Source organism: Nannospalax galili, unplaced genomic scaffold, assembly GCF_000622305.1.
Source record: "Nannospalax galili isolate Female #2095 unplaced genomic scaffold, S.galili_v1.0 scaffold802, whole genome shotgun sequence".
NCBI classification, from domain to species: domain Eukaryota; kingdom Metazoa; phylum Chordata; class Mammalia; order Rodentia; family Spalacidae; genus Nannospalax; species Nannospalax galili.
In genome coordinates this window covers 98,838-116,140 of record NW_008348399.1, presented here as the reverse complement: position 1 = coordinate 116,140, position 17,303 = coordinate 98,838, and the positions used below count along the sequence as shown (strand labels likewise).

Sequence of the window (17,303 nt, the reverse complement as noted above, 5' to 3'; positions counted from 1 at the left end):
CTATATTTTTCACATGAGAAGACTCGTGATCTGGATGTAAAAGTGATCCGAGGATGATCTCGCACATGGTGATAACATGGTTCTGATCGTGTGCACAGGGTTCACCTGCCAGGAGCCGTACTCTTAAAGAAAAACTGACTCTCCCTCCCCAGAAGCCATCTCCTGTACATACTCCTCAGCCAGGGATGAGGACTCATAGCCCTTCCTACTCCATGGGGGAATGCTGGCTGTTCTCCTTCAGGGCTGGTGCAGGCAGCCACTGATGCTGAGAGTTCATCACTGAAGCAGTCATGCCATGTCCAGATGCGGTTTGCTCTGCTCCATCCACCTTCTGGCTCTCACAGTCTCTCTAAGGCTTTTTCTGCGATGGCCCCGGAGCCTCAGGCGGGGTTGTGATCTAGGTGTCCCATTTGTGGCTGAGCACCCAACTGACACTTATTCTCTGCATTTTCACCCATTGTGAGTTTCTATGTTAACCACTGGCCAGTGCACCATGAAACTTCTCTGATTAGGTTGGAGTGCTGCATTAATCCATGAGTATGGAGACATGAGTTTGGAGACAAGGATGATGTCCTTTTAGTAGAGTACCAGTAGTAGGTTCACCCCTGGGCCAGGAAAACGTGAGTTTAAGACAGATTTTACAATATCAGACATGTGCTCCCCCCTGTGGAGGAGGCCTTAAATCCAATCAGAAAGCGGTTGGTTACCCCCATAACAGTCATGCCTCTATTGTGCCCCTGGGTCTACGTCAGTACATTTGTCTTTACTGAAGTTCAGTGGGTTGAGAGCGGGGAAGGACTGCTGAAGGCTTTTACCCTCAGCAGTCTACATAGCACCTTCCACTGCTGAGCTAGCCACGGCGAAGAAACTTCCTGCTCAGTACTGACTTGACTTCCCCATGCCCTGTGACAAGTGTTGTCAGAAATGGAGTCTCACCATCAAGTTCTGGTGGGTAACCAAGAGCAAAGACAGGGCCTGTATTGTTCTGGGGTCTCTGGGACAACTCTGACCAACAGCGCTGGGATTTTTATTTGGCAACCTATAGCTTCTGGGATGAGAATTATCCCCGTGTAAATTAACTCCAATTAAGTTAACTTACAAGTTAAATGTGCCTAAAATTTTATAAGATTATATGTATAGTGTGGGGGGACATCCTTATACAATACTAGGTTTCCGCATGGCTTCCGCCAACATTCGTGCTGGGCATGTCTCTCCTCAGCTCTACCCTACACTCTTTCTCACCACTTAAAACTTCTCCAAATTGTTTGTAAAAAGATTGAAGGAAACCAGGCATGGTGGCACAGGCCTTTAGTCCCAGCACTCAGGAGGCAGAGGCAAGAGGATCTCTGTGAGATCTCAGCCAGCCTGGTCTACATAGCAAGTTCAAGGCCAACTGGGGCTACAGGGAGACCCTGTCTCAAAACAACAACAACAACAAAATATTGAAGTAAATAGGAAAAAATATTAAGAGACTAAATGGTGAAAAACGTTCTGTCATGTTCTGTCCCTCACAAATTTTTACTGCGAGCCTGAATGCACTATGTACTTTGCTTGCACAGGTGCAGCACACCTGTCCTCTGCATGAATGAACATCTGTGTTCAGTCCTGTTTCGATCCGCTGTAGCCGCTGCCCCTTCTGCATGGTAGATGAACAATAAGCAGCAATGGAAACCTGTAAAGAACTTTCTCAGGAGACACAGGCTCTCATGGATGTTTTAGTAAATTCTTCCATCTGTGCATTGCTGTGGAGAGAGCTGCAGGTTACCGAGACAGGCGCTTCCTTGGGCGTAAAAACGGTCTGGGGAGTGTCTGTAAGTCGAATAGACGTGTGCTAAAGTGTTACAAGGCAGAGAGTTTATACTGGACATTCCTGCCTTTGTGTTGATGTCCCAAATAGGATCCTTTCCCTGAAGGCAAAATTTACAGAGACAGACAGCACAGCGTGGACCAGACCAGGCCAGCACAGGCGGCGGATGCTCAGACAGACCTTGGACAGGGGCTTTCTGGTGCCTTTGCTGCCACCATGTGTGCAGCCTGAGAACAACACTGATGTGAACTGACTTGAAGCCCTGCCAGCACCCAAACTCCTTTGGCTGTGTGTGAGCTGGTTGGAATCACAGAGAGCTCTGGCAGTCTCGCAGTGTCCACTTTTACACACGTAACAGACTGTCTGTCCTGTTACACTCGTATGAATGAATTAACTGCCAGGGTCCTCGGTTTCCCATTCTTTTTTATCAGATGTTGGTAGCGAACATTTAGTTGGACTTTGTGAGTGTCCATTACAACCTTGTGTGTAGGATGACCCCGTGGCTAGCATGATGGCGTGGTCAGGATGCCCTCTGTGGCAGGAAACTGAGTGCCATTCAACGCAGAACCTCTGGTCTTTCTTTGCAGCCTCCATTTCATTGTTTTTGACACTGAGACGGCTCACGACATCCTCAAGGTCTGGGATGGCCCCGTGGACGGTAACATCCTCCTGAAGGAGTGGAGTGGCTCGGCCCTGCCTGAGGACATCCACAGCACCTTCAACTTGCTCACACTGCAGTTCGACAGTGACTTCTTCATCAGCAAGTCTGGCTTCTCCATCCAGTTCTCCAGTAGGTGCACAGTGCTTCCTCACTTGGCTCACCATGGGTGCAGAATGCTGTGTTCTTGTGTGGGGTGCGTCATCTGTCGAGCAGTTTGAATCTAGGAAAGCACGTATGGTCAAGGAGAAGTGGTTTCTTTTGTTGTTGTTTTTGTTTGGAGGGAGAGAGGGGATCTCTTACCTCCTTCTGGGCTCATGGATACGGTCCCAATGATAAAAGACAAACTGATAGGAGAAGCATAGCCAAATTTATTCAATATCAGCTTTCTGTGGCTTGGAAGTCTCTGCAATGTAGACAGAAGGAAAGGCGTAGAGGCTCTGGGGGAAGCATGCTTGGTGGGCCGACGGGGTGACCAGGTGGCCATCAGGGTGTGACTCTGCTGTGCCCTGCTGGATTAGACTCCCTTCCCATGCTGTGCACTCTTCCGCATCTAGGAGGAATGTTTTGGAAGGACAGTCTTGTCACTAACCTTAGGGGAGGATCAGAGGGTTCTTGCGTGTCCTACTTCAGGACCTAGTCACAGGCTGCCGGAGAGGTGCCTGTGGGCCATGTTTAGGAGCATCCCAAACCCATAAATATCAACAGAAGCTGGCTTAGGAAACTGTGTTCATTACCAGATAGAAACAGTTACATGGGCAAAATAATGACTCTGACGGCTTCACCTGGCCAGGGAGTACCTCGGCCGCAGTGGAAAGCAGATGTGTGTCTGGGGTTTGTATCTGGGGTTCTCCCCAAACTGGTGGTGACTGTGACCCTCTAAGTAGTCTTTCAAGGCTGTGTGGGGCTTTGGCTGCCTGCTGTGGAGGCTCATGTTTGATGTGATGTTCTCTATCTCCCAGGGCACAGTACAAGTGTCTACATTTTTCCTTCCTCCAGCTAAAGCTTGAAGTCACTAATAGAATAACCTCTGCTAAATTACTATTGAGAGGCACATTTACACACTTGAACTATTAGCCCCATAGATAGTCCCCATCCTTACTGCCCAGCCCATTTCATGAATTGTTTCCTCAGAAGGACAGGATAGATGTGGTCCTTGGCAGTTCAACCTTTTGGTGCCCTTCAAAGAGCCCCAGGTAGAGCCTCGGTGGCACTCGAGGTCAGCCACAGTCGTAAAACAAGTGGAATCTGCTCATAAACACGTCCCTATGCAATTGTCTTTGGCAGGTCAGTGATGAGCCATGTTTAGGATTTACATAAGGAAATTGACTGAGGTCCAGTTCATGCATTAAAAGGTTGCTAATGAAATTGAGGTTACAGTCTCCACAAATTCTTTCTCTGGTTTCACTATATAAGGCATTAATTTGCAAACACGTATCTGTGAAATCATACCTTTATTTTTTTTTTCATTAATTTTTTTGAGACCGGGTCTCATGGGAGCCCAGGCTGGTGTCAAGCTTGCAATGTAGCCAAAGATGATGATGAATTTTGATCTTCCTGCCTCCAGCCCCCAAGGGCTGGGATTAGCATGGGCTTCTGTGGTACTGGGGATTGAACCCAGGGATCATATGTGCTAGGTTCCTGCTCTACTGACTAAGCCACATCCATGGACCCGTATCTTTATATGGAAGTGTTCTCAGTGTCCTGTGGTAACTAACTGTCCAAGAAGTTACACCTTCAGGAACCATCATATCTCGAAAGAGTCTTGTGATTCAGGATTAATCTTTGATTGTACTATAAATCGTCTTGTTTTCTGAAATCACAATGTGTTGATCTGTATTTGTTAGACTTTATTTGGCTAACCCAAAGCTCACAAGGTAGCAGGTGATGCTCACTGCCCAGCTTCTGCTTTCTGTCTGCACTCAGCCCTTTCCGGTTTAGTAGACTTTTTTCTATAGTACTTTTAGGTTCGCAGCAAACTTGAAGGTGTAGAGCATTCTCATAAACATCCTGATGGACTCCCACACTCTCCAGAATTGGTCAATTTATGAGCTCAACTGACACCTTGTTATCACCCAAATTACAGTCATATTAGCGTGCTCTGGTCTATGTAAGGCTGTAATGACATGTGACCACCACCTGCTCTCTTTCTGAACAGACATTGTCTCGTGGCCCCAAAGAAGCACTTTGCTCCCTCCCTCCCCCATCCCCCTCCCTCCTCCCCCACTCCCCCCTCCTCCCAGGCCAACCCTGACCATCTTCCTTCCTGGTCTCCAGTGTCCCGCTCCCCCAGATGCCTCATGGCTAGAATTACACATCATGCAGCATTTTCCAGGGGCCTCTTCCTCTTTGCCCTCATGGACATTTAAATGCTGTCCATGTCTTTTTAAGGCTGGGATGCTCACTTCTTTTTAGAGGTGAATAATAGTCCATTGTTGGATAGACCCGAAGTTGCTTAGCCATCTCTGGGCTGAAAAAAATGTCTCAACTGCTTCCTAGTTTGGGCAGTAATAAACACAGCGGCTTTTCTCTCTGTTTTTAATGTTTATTGTGTGAACCCTAGAGTCCCTCATTTTTGGTGTGTTCTTTCAGGACTCTCTGTTTTCAGAGGGCATGTTCCTAATTTCAGTTAAATATAATCAAATTACTTTATTATAACTTTTTGAGCATCATAGATCCTTCCCTTCCCTTTGCATACTTATTTAATATATTAACAGGAAGAGAGGGTATAATTGCAAAATTTTCCACTGAAATGAAATATCTATCATTTCAATTTGTAGCGTTTCTAGGTGTATTAGTTGTAGCACGTGGAGTTACGAGAGCCTGAATGCCAGCAACTCTGTGACTTAGTGCAGATTTGCATAGAGTCCCTCGCTCTGTCCTGTTCTAGTTAATGAACCCCTAGGTGTATCACAGACATGAAGAAACAGCACATTCAGGAGTGAATGCTGTACATTGATACTTGGGCTTTCTGTTTCTTGTCTGTCTCAGTCTGTCTTTGTCTCTCTGTCTCTCTCACTCTGTGTGTGTGTGTGTGTGTGTGTGTGTGTATGTGTGTGTGTGTATGTTTTGTTTTGAGATAGGCTCTCACTGTGTAGACCTGGCTGACCCAGAACAAACAACCTGTGCATACAGCCTGGTTTAAAACTCAAAGAGCTCTGCCTGCTTCTTCTTCCCTGGTGCTGGGATCATAGGCACTACACCCACATCAGGCTTTTTCTAGACAAGTTTCTATGAAATTCATTTAAGGAAAAGTCAGGACATAAAAACATGGCATGGGCTGTGACTCTGGGGATTTAGGTTTCCTTCTTGGCCTGCAGTGAGAGGGAGGCGGCCCGCTGTCTGCTTGAGACTTCGTTGGCCTGGCTGTACTCCTGAGAACCTGTGAACACACCACGCAGCTTCCAAGAGCAGGGATCACAGCAAAGGGCGACATATACAGACACCTGCACATGTAAGCACAGGAGGAGAAACACGCAAAGGGAGCTGAGCATGCACATGAGAGCAAGGCTCACTGGAGAGCCCAGGCATGTGGTGAAATGGCTAATCTCACTACTGTCTTAGAAAGTGTCCAGTATGGGATCTCTGGGCTAGACCCAGGACTTGAAGCTGTGTCTGTGTGTACCTGTGAAGAAGATAGCCAAAATTAGGAAAAATAAACTCCATTCCAAAGAAAGGGAAAGGGGACTTCAGAAATCCACGGGGAAGTAAACAGATACCCAAAAGCTGCAGAAAAGAGGACAGACATCACACTGTGAGGGGCAGGGTGGCAGAGGTCATCCACAGCTCCCTTTCAGGGTCAGGCTTCCAAAGCAGTCAGCTTCCTCCTTGCTGAGTCCTCAGCAGAAGCTCTCCAAATAAAAACTCAGGAGCTGGGGCTGGTGAGATGGCTCGGCAGTTAAGAACACTGGCTGTTCTTCCAGTGGACCCAAGTTTGTTTCCTAGCACCTACATGGAGGCTAACAACAATCCATAACTCCAGTTCTAGAGGACTCTGAACTTCTGACTTCTGACTCTGCAGGTATTACATGACCTAGGTGCACTTACACACATGTAGGCAATATACTCATAATATACACATTAAAAAAAAATAACAAAAACCGGGTGTGGTGGTGCATGCCTTTAATCCCAGCACTTGGGAGGCGGAGGCAGGTGGATCTCTGTGAGTTCAAGGCCAGCCTGGTCTATATAGTGAGTTCCGGGACAGCTGGGGCTACAGGGAGACCCTGTCTCAAAAAGACCAAAAAAAAAAAAAAAAAAATCCAAACCAAAATAAAATAAAAAGAAAAACCCTCATGAGCTATCCAGACCAACAAATGCACAAAATACAACACAGAAACACTGAATATGAAAAGGCAGACCCCTCTGAAACACCATAACTCCACAGCTAAGGAAAAACAAAAAACAAAAAACAACCAGGTGAAAATGTCAGCACAGCAATAGAGATGCAGACTGGCTGACTGGATATGAAAATTAGATCCGAATGTCTGTTGTCTCCAAGAAACACGCCCCATTGCTAAGGACACCCACAGCCTTCAAGTCAACAGATGAAAAATAATCTATCAAGCAAATAGAAAAAATAAAAAACAAGTAGTAGAGCTGTCCTGATATCTAATAAAGTGGACTTCAAACCAAAATTACTCAGAAGAGATAAAGAAATCCATACATATTAGTAAAAGGAGAATCATCCAAAGTATAAAACAGTTGTAAAGCTATGTGGACCAAATGTTGGAATTCCCAACTTTATAAAACAAGCACTAATGGACATAGAGCCCCAGATAGGTCCTGACACAGTGATACTTAAGTGTCCATGTTAGATTTTCTTGTCAACAGAACACATTGTCACACTTGCTAATTGATGTAGGAAGATCTAGACCATTGTGGCAGCACTGTGCCTTGGCCGGTTGTCCTGAGCTGTGTAAGAAACTATCTGAGTAAAAGCCAGTGATGAGCCGACAGTCAGCATAGCTACACGGATCCTGACGGTTCCTGCCCTGACTTCCTTCAGGGATGAACTAGGATCTGGAAGTGTAAACCAAATAAACCCTTTCCTCCCACGAGGCTTTAGTCAGAGAGCGTTTATCACAGCAGCAGATCGGGAGCTAGAACAGTACACAATTTCAATGCTCCACTCACATCTTGAAACAGATCATCCAAGTCATATTCTGTAAGGAAATCTCAAAGTTAGTTGGCATCATCAATCAAATGTACTTAGCAGACATCTACAGGATAGTCCATCTAACAGAGACAAAAGGCACATTCTTCTCAGCAGTCCATGGAACATTGTCTAACACAGGCCACACACCAAGTCTTAACTACAGAATTATCAAAATAATTGTTTTCCGTTTTAGTAGATCATACTAATGTAAAACTAGAGATAAATAAGAAGAAAAATCACAGAAATTATACAAATACCAGAAAACTAAACAATATAATTTTGGGTAATCAGTAAGTCCCTATAAAACACAGAATTAAAGAAATAGGGGGCTGGAGAGATGTCTCAGCACTTAAGAGCACCGACTGCCCTTACAGAGGACCTGTGTTCAATTCTCAGCACCCACATGGCAGCTAATAACCATTTGTAACTCCAGTTCCAGACACCCTCTTCTGACCTCCATGGGCACTGCACAACATGGGTACACTCACATCCATGTAGGCAATATATACATACATATAAAATAGATAATAAATAATTTTTAAAAGAATTAAACATTTCTTAGAATTAAATAAAAATGAAAACACACCTTACCACAACCTTTGGAACACAGCTAAGACAGTTGTAAGAGGAAAACTTATAGAAAGATCTCAAGCAAATAATCTGCTAACACATCTCAAGGCCTTAGAGGAAGAAGAGCAGTCCGAAGCATTGTAGTAAATGGCAGGAAATAAGAAATCTTAAGGCAGAAGTTAATGAAATAGTCAAGAATACATAGAATAAATCAAGCAATGATTGGTTCTTTGAGAAAATAGGATTGGCAAACTCCTCACAAAAATTAAGCAAAAGACAAAAAGACCAAAATAAATAAAACTAGAGATAGAAATGAGGCTGCTACAGATTCCAGTGAAATCTAGGGAACGACTAGGGAGTCCTTTGAAAACATTTCAAACACTAGAAAATCTAGACTGAATGAACAAATGTCGGGACACATGGGACTTGCCCAAATTTAAGCAAAAGGATACCAACCACTGCAGCAGACCCCAAACACCCAGTGAGATTGAAGCAATAGTAAAACGTCTCCCCACAAAGAAAGGCAGGTGGATTCCCTGCTGAATTCCAGCGAACCTTTAAAGGAGACCTAACACCAGGTCTCCTCAAAGTGATCCGTAAAACAGAAACAGAGAGAACACTGCCAGATTCACCCTGTGAAGCAGGATGATCCCAAAGCCAAAACTGAACAAGGGACCAAGAACAGAAAACCACCGACCAATTTCCCTGAGCCACGAAACTACTCGGTCAGATTCCTTCAAACTGAATTCAAGAACACATCGAGATGACCAGACACCATGAACAAGTTGATTTCATTCCAAAAATGTGAGGTTGGTTCAACATACACAAATCAGTAAGTACAATGCAGGCATAAATTGACTTAAGCAGAAACAGCATGGCCATCTCACCCTGTGCAGAAAAGGCCTGTGACACATTTCTGTGTCCTTTTGTGATAAAGCCCTGAAGGAGCTGGGAATGGAAAGAGCAGACCTCATCATAAGAAAGGCTGCAGTTGATCAGCTACAGCCAGCATTACACTAAACGTGAATGAGCCAAGGTTCCCACTCTCCAAACTCTCAATTGATACAGTGCTCAGAGGCTTAGCTAGATCAAGAAGACAGAAGGAGTCAGATCACCCTTCTTCATGAATGACATCATCAGTACAGGAATGAAGAAGACAATGGAATTTTATTCAGCTGCAAAGAAAAACAGTCACACTTTCAGGAGAATGAATGGAACCAGAAATCAGTATGTTAAGTGAAATAAACCAGAATTAGATAGACAAATACTACTTGGTTTTTCTAATATGAACCATAGATTTAAAATTATGTGTATGTATATATAGCAATGTATATGTGTGTGTGTGTGTGTGTGTGCATGTGTGTGCATGCATGTGTGAGGACATGCATGAAACTAGAAAGGACATGATAGAGAGGAAGAGATTGTAAAAAAAAAGATAGAAAAAGTTATGGACCTGATAGCTGGAGGGAGTCCATCTTGGCAAAGGAAGAATCAGCCACAGGGTAGTAGGGGACACAGGGAGGATAGAGGGAGAGGGACACACTATGACAAAGTATAATGGTGTGTATGTATGAAACTGCCCTAGTAAAATATATTTTTTACATGCTACTTTAAAAAATAATTTTAAAAAATATATAGCCACTTTGGCAATCATTATGCAATCGATGAGAAAAAGTAAATGTTGGGTAACACAAACACATGGACCGCATGCTTGATTAGGGATAAGGACTAGAGGGGAGTCCACATGGGGACCTTTCACCAGGAGCCAGGATTCTATCACAAACCTCCCTCAGAACAGATTCCTTCCAGCTTCTTCATTCAGCCAGAACAGCAGGAGGAAGGGGTGGGAGGGAGGACAAGCCAGAGCAGCTGCCCATCTCCCTCCTGGAGAGCCCTTGGTGGACTTGCGACCTCCAGACCGAGGCCTCTGCTTCCACTGTGTTGGTCCGACTCTGACCAGAGCTAAGTTTCTGAGGGCACCAACTTCATATTTCTAGAGCATTACAGAGCTGCATGCCAGTCTCTGATAACTGGGTAAGCCTGAAAGCCCTCGGTTTGTCAGTGTTAACATATCAGAAGGATTTCTACTGTATGTCACCACCACTCTGCCTACTGCAGGTTGGTGATCCTAATGCAGCTAAGACTCACGCAAACATCCCCACACATGCCTCGGTAGTAAATTCTCACAGACGGATTTTAATGATAAAGTACTATCACCTGCACTGAAGGGCTCACACTGCTGGAAATAAAGGCTTTTTGTCCCACGTTGGCTATGGGAAATACCTGCTGTGTAGGCCTGGCCTTGACTGCTGAAGAATGTATTCTGCCCTTTAATATGGAGCGTGTGGTTTTGCTGACCTTTCAAATAATATAATTCCTTCTGCTCACAAGTACCTGGTATGTGGAGATGAGATGAAAATCAATAGAATTATTTCATGAAGCTTAACGCCCATTTTTGCATGAGCACAGCTTAGCCTATCGTTAGTAAGTTTCTTTTTTATTGTCAATATTTGCTTTTCCCTTTCTTTAAAAGAATGCTAAGGTGCTGGGGCTGTAGCCCAGTCAGCAGGGTGCTTACCTGGAATGCATGATGGCTTGGGTTCAGTCCCCAGCACCACCTAGACTGGGCATAGCATGAATACCAGTAATCCCAGGACTTGGGAAGTAGAGGCAGGAGAGTCAGGGAGTTCAAGGTTATCCTCAGCTCCACAGTGAGTTTGAGGGCAGCTTGGGTTACATGAAAGCCTGTCTCAGAATAGATTAGAATGGAATAAGATATAATTAAAACATAAAATATAAATGTGGATTCAGGAACAGCATCCTGTAACTTCCACTGATTCTGTAGTGTCTGCTTTAAGTCCCCCCAAGGGAGCAGAGGGTATTTCACAGTTCCTTCACTTTATGTAAGACAACCTCCCCTCTCCTGGGAGATGACCTGTGGGTGCACAGACGACATCGTCCCATCAGATAGTAATTGTCTTGCGGGCTCAGCACAGTGTTGAAACGGGGACACACTGACTGCTACAAGTATGTTAACTGTAATGAGCCAAACACTCTTCATTACTGTGTAATTACCATTTAATCATGCATGAGACATAGGAAAATGGATTTCAGCACCCAAAACTGACCTTTCCTCCTGGGTCGAATCAACCAGAGCTGCATCCCCAGGGCCTGACTAAACCCACCACCAACTCCTACGCTCTGGGGAACATGGAGGCAACAGCTTCCAACTGCTCAGACTCTAAGATCGATTTCTTCATAAGCAGCAGGTAATATCTGAAGGCCACGAGGCAGGTGTAATTTACTGTATTGAAAGATAATTTAATAGCTGTGTTTTCATTTTAAAGTAATTGGTTGTTTACACAGGGAGAAACCTTTGGCACTGATAATTGCTGAACAGGGTGGGGCTGTTTTATAGGACAGAAACTGCCAGAAAATGGTGCCTTGTGACAAATCAGGGTTAAAAAGTGTCACATCACTGTTGCTGTGCCTGGTCAGCTGGACTGTGGCACAAGCATATACGTGGATGTGTTGAGTGATGAGACGTCCCTCCTGAAGTTATTGGTCCTAATCCTGTGGGATGCTAAGGCCTTAGCTGTGCTTCGCGTAATCAGAGACACTGATGCCAAATGAACAGTGAGCAGGGAGATCTGGGGATGGTGTTTATTCCCCGTCTCCCTGACTCCCACGCCATCCCAGGGTTCCTGCTTGCTGCTTCCTCAGCTCCATCCCCCAGTAGCTCTGCCCCTAAACAGCCTCTTTCAGGACTGCTATGCTAACGACTCCCATCCCCTAGATCTCTGCTCTGCTTCTACTGGGCCTCAATCACTACGACATCACTGTCCTGTAGATGCACACGTCATCTCATCTGAGGAGCTGGTTTTGGAGTACCTGCTCCTCTCTATTAACCCCCTCAAGGACCTCTGACTTCTTCCCCAGGCTTGGACAGACCACAAGACCTCTAGCCCCAGTTCTTGTCTGTCTTCTCAACCTGTAAGATGCCAATTAGATGAGTTCACTTGAGCATCGGCAGAGACCTATAAAAGACCATGAACCACACTGAACCATGTCCAGCCAGTGGCTATGACTTTCAACAAGGCTGAGGGGCTGATTGGTCTCCATCACAAGCTGTTGCTTTAGTTTGGTCTCCACCAAACAGGACATTAGCCAATGTGGTGATTCCGTGGCATCTGATCCCAATGAATTTTCGTCCTGAGCCCTCATGCTTCTGAACCTCCCTGCCCTGGGCCTCTGTGGATCGCCTGCCTATCCAGAGTTGCGCAGAGCTTCCAAGCCTTCTAGGACACTCAACCCCTGTGACTGACTGCCTGCCTGCCTCCTATGACTTTCGTCCTCCATCCGACCTTATGGTCAGTCCCACTGTTGTGTGTGCAGAGAACAGAGACCAGGCATGGACACCCGCATTCACTGCCTGCACCCTCTCTGACTCCTGATGGCATCTTGTCCTCACTCTTTAATCCCATATGTGCCCCAGCTGATTTTCTGTGGATCTCTTATTTTTTAGTTACTGTTTCTGGCAAGACTATGCATTTACTGAATGGATATTTAACTCTAATTCCTAAAAAAGTTCTTCAATAGGATGTGTGTGGAATTCCAATTTAAAGTTTCCCCCAAATAATATGCATTCTCATTCAGGTGGTTAAAACTCAGTGGAGATACAGGTCTGTGTGATGTGTTAGCAGCATGTGTCATTGTTAGAGAGAACATAAGTCATTCATATGTCAGTGACTGCAAGAAAAATACACACCCATGAGCATGTTATACAGCATACGTCATTATTATCACAAGCATAATGAAACCCACTTGCATGATGAGATGTGTAAGGACAGAGGACTCAGACATAGATGCACACACATCACATTTATGTATTGTCAGTCTGGGTAAAACGCAGTACTTGTGGCCAGGCACGGCTCTATTTGCAACAGTTATGTGACTTCAAGCCTGTGCACAGGATTCATTAGCATCTGTTGCTAGTTAATTAGGCTAAATTAGGACTAAACACCCTTTTTACCATCGCTCAGTTTAGGTGAGGCCTGCTCGCAAAGGCTACAAAGGCACTTTGCTGTGTAAGTTTCCACCACACGCAAGGATTGTGATTATTTATCCGCACTTGTGGAGGCACACTGACTCCAGGGACGCATTATGTGATAAATGATTCAGTCCGCAGTTCTCAAATTAGATTTTCCCCTCTCGTTGGCCTTCTGCTTCACAACACTCAATTCAAGCAGATGACAGTGGGATTCTCCTGACGCCTGCTTGGCAGGATGGCCGTGATCCTGAGGTTCTGAGGAGAAGGGATAACAGTAAAACACAGGAATCCCAGGCCGAGATGCCAGGGTGACAGGGCCAGATCTATGCATGCTGCTAGCAGCCAAGACTGTGAACCTCCTGCCACTGTGAGCCAGGCTCCTGTTGTCAGTGAACAGACACGTTACGGGGTGCCTAATGGAGGTCTGTGATTATTTCCCCACCTTAAGTCTGCCTCTGTCAGTAGAAGCAATCCTATTGCTCAGAGCAGCTGGAAAGCAAAAAATCAATTAAACTGTAATCAGGGATGTGAATAAATGTTTACAAAAGGATCTCTCCAGAATAACAGTTGACCTTTTTAATTGTTTTGGTTTTATTCGTTATAAAGAAACTAAATCTGAATAATGAAAGAAGGAATGAAAAGCCGTCGTTTTAGGTACTTTTAAAACTTAATATCAACACTCCTATTGGAGATGAAGCATTTTTAAAAATAGCTTTAGATGACATAGCTTTGAAACGTCAAAGAATGAAAGTATTTGGCTTTTCAAAGTTGCTTTTCTTTTTGACACAATAGAGTGAAAATTGATAATTAGCCTTTGTCTCAGGGTATTTACAAGTGCTGGTAGGGAGGGGTTGAGCAAAGTGCACTGATTTACACGAATGAAGATGTCACAGAGAACTGTGGGCGATGGGGATGCCCCCATTGATGAGGGGGACTCAGGTGGGGAAGTCACATTGACCGTGAGCACCATCCCTCCACTATGCCTAGGGTCTGATGTGGTTGATCTGAATATTCCTGCACACAGACCTCTCAAAAGCATCATTCACACCTAAAGCACGTTATACATTTATAAGCAGTAGAAAACTGCCACTTACAAATTTCACTCTCTGTGAAATTCTTTTTCCAATAATTGATTGTCTCTGAGTTAATTTAGATGAATAATGATCTAAAGTTACAATGTTTAAGTAAGGAGATAAAATATGGAACACGACTGAGCTAGAGGAAAGTGATCAGACAGTTACCACTAAAAGTAAATCACCTCTGAATTCCAACATGAGATCCAGTGCGGTGGGGACACTCTGCCCAGTCTAACAGCGCTGTTAGTTACAGTCCTGTGTGGCATACTGTCCCTTCATTAGCTTTAAACAGTCCCCTGGGATTTGGACTGGGCTTTTGCCTGTAATGCAATTCACATTCCATACTCTATGAAATCAAAGTGATTGGTTTATCTGTTACATAATAAAGTCTTTCTGTTGTAAAATTCAATATAGACAGACTTCTGTGTGATAGGTATACTCAGTAGCATAGTTTTCAAGCAAGCGCATGTCAACAGACAAAAGCACAAAAACAAATTTGTGGGTCTGGAGAGATGGTACAACAGTAAGAGCCTGCACTGCTCTTGCAGAGGACCTGAGTTCAGTTCCTAGCACACGTCAGGCAGCTCACAACTGCCTGTAACTCCAGTTCCGGGGAATCTGACACCCTCTCCTGATCCCCATGGTCACTTGCACAAACATGGCTTAGATACGCACAGACACATGCATATACATCAGTAAAAGTAAATCTCCACAGGAAAGGAAAGAGAGTTTCCCACATGGGACATGGGCACCAAGAGCCACTGGAGAGTGTGTTCCAAGCTTCTTCACGCTGTCTTGTCCCGGTGACACTGCTCTGTCAACACGTCTGTTTGAAGACCAGTCTTTCCTCCCACAAGCTAAACACGTCACGTTTAAGATGTTCTCAAGCATCTGGCGAACACTGTCCCTAACTTAACTTATGCTCGCTTTTCTTTGGCTCACAGTACCAGCTCCTGGGCAGACAGGCACTGTGCTCGTTCAAAGGGCTTTCGTACGTTGGATAGTCTTTAAACACCTATTATCCAAGGAAAGCAGCCACTGTAACCAGCCATGGCTGTGCTGTGCTGAGCTCAGACTCCTCACATTTTTCAGCATGTCCCAAGAATTGTACAACAGAAAATCCATAGTGTTTCTGCCAGGAAAGGATGCTCAGAAATGCAGGATGTGTGTGACACTTCTTGGCAACTTGGTATTTTATGATCAAATGTATATGCATAGAAGCTTTCCTGTAACTAAAACAGTATTAGATATGGCATGGCTTATACTTACTATGAACACCAGGAGTCCCACTGTGTAAACACAGGGTGTGTACTCACCGTGAACACCAGGAGTTATACTGTGTAGATACGTGTAAGTTTCTAAGATTTATTCTGAGGTAATTAAGAGATATGGTGTTCGTGTTGAACGGGGTAAGAACTTTGTGCCCTCTGTGTGGTCAACCAGAGGTCAACCCCACAGTGTCACCTGCAGACACCTGGACATTGTGCCGAGGTCATGAGCATCTCTGTCTCCACGAGGGTCCCAAAGTCTCCCTTTTGTTCCTCTCCCATGACCCTCTGGCTCCCATTTCTTAACCCCAGTCAGCCGTGGTCAGCTGTGTATTTCTGCACTGAGGTTTGATCTCAGTCCTTTCGGTTCTGTGGAAGGGTTGGGAACCATGCAGCACTGGGCTGCGGCTCCTTCTGCGTAGCTCTGCGGAGGCTGAGCCTGGTGGCTCAGGAGCTCAACAGTGTATCCCTTTCCACTGCTTTGTGGTAGTCCACACAGGGGTTGTAACAGTTGGTTTCATCATGCTTGGATTATGCTCACGTTGAGGGACACATGGTTTATTTTCAGTTTGGGACGATGATGCCAAGAATGAACATGCATGGGTCGGCTTCTGTGTGAATGTTAGTGTTCCTTTCTCTGACGTTTCCAAGAACATTAGTGTGTCCCTAAACATTTGGTGCCCAGAACACATACACCTGTCACATCCACGGTGCCCATGTCAGTGCTCAGAAGCCACTGCCCCCTTCACCTCTGCTCTGACTCTAGTTGACCAACTTTCACTGGTGGTGCGCCCCACCGGGGCTGGAGTTCGGGGCTTGCTGGAAAGCAGGCTGGAGTCTTTCCCAAATCCTCATTCTCTCCATGTGGTAGTCTCTCAGAAAACCTTGTGGGACTCCTGAAACCAGCAAGAGAAAGGAACCTCCATGTCCCCTCTACACAGCCTCATCTGCCCCCACCTCTCGCTGGCCACTTGCTGTGCTCACCTCCAAAGTTCCCGACCATGTGCCATGCTTTCTTCACCGTGGGGTCTGAGCGCAGTGACCACAACTGTCCTTGGCACTTACAAATGCTTGTCCTGCATTGTGCTCAGAGCTCAGAGGAAAGCCAGGCCTCTTCAGGGGATGGCACGGCTCCACCTCTGCTGGCCGCAGCCTCTCACCTTCTTCCCATCCCTTCTCCACACCCAGCTGTTGGTGCGGCCCTTCCCAGAATGGACTGTGACCCTCTCACTGTGTAGGAGCTGGGTGGCTACTTCATGTCCTGTGTGTCCCTGTCTTGTCCCTGCAGGGCCCACTCCCTTGTTACCGTCTTAGGAGACTGCATTAGTTACTTTGCTGTTTCTGTGGTAAAACACCGTGTCCAAGGCAGCTTAGAAAAGGAAGAGTTTATTCGGCTTACAGCTCAGAGAGTTGGAGTGTATAATGGCAGTGGAGACATGGTGGCAGAGGCGGCTGGAGCAGAAAGCCAAGCCATCACATCCTCATGCGGGTACAGGGGGCAGAGGGGGACTAGGAATCTGGCAAGGCTTAAGAGCTTGCAAAGCCCAGGCTTCCTCCAGCAAGGCATCACCTCCTATGCCCTCCCAGAACAGCGGCTGACTGGGGACAAACTGTCCAAATACTTCGAGCCTGTGGGGGACATTTTCACCCAAACCACCGGAGACCTTCCTGACAGCCGGTGAGAAATCTTAGTGCGTGTGTGTCCGTCGCCCCCCA

At 45.6% G+C, this 17,303-nt stretch overlaps 1 protein-coding gene across 1 annotated transcript in view; it reads left to right on the top strand.

Annotated features, from left to right (window-relative positions):
• LOC103743840 (CUB and sushi domain-containing protein 1-like) overlaps positions 1-17,303 on the top strand; it is a 117,238-nt gene that overhangs the window by 9,544 nt on the left and 90,391 nt on the right. Inside the window, exon 4 of the mRNA XM_008845336.1 lies at positions 2,395-2,597. Within this exon, the coding sequence (XP_008843558.1) occupies positions 2,395-2,597 (203 nt within the window). The remainder of the gene's footprint in view (positions 1-2,394; positions 2,598-17,303) is intronic.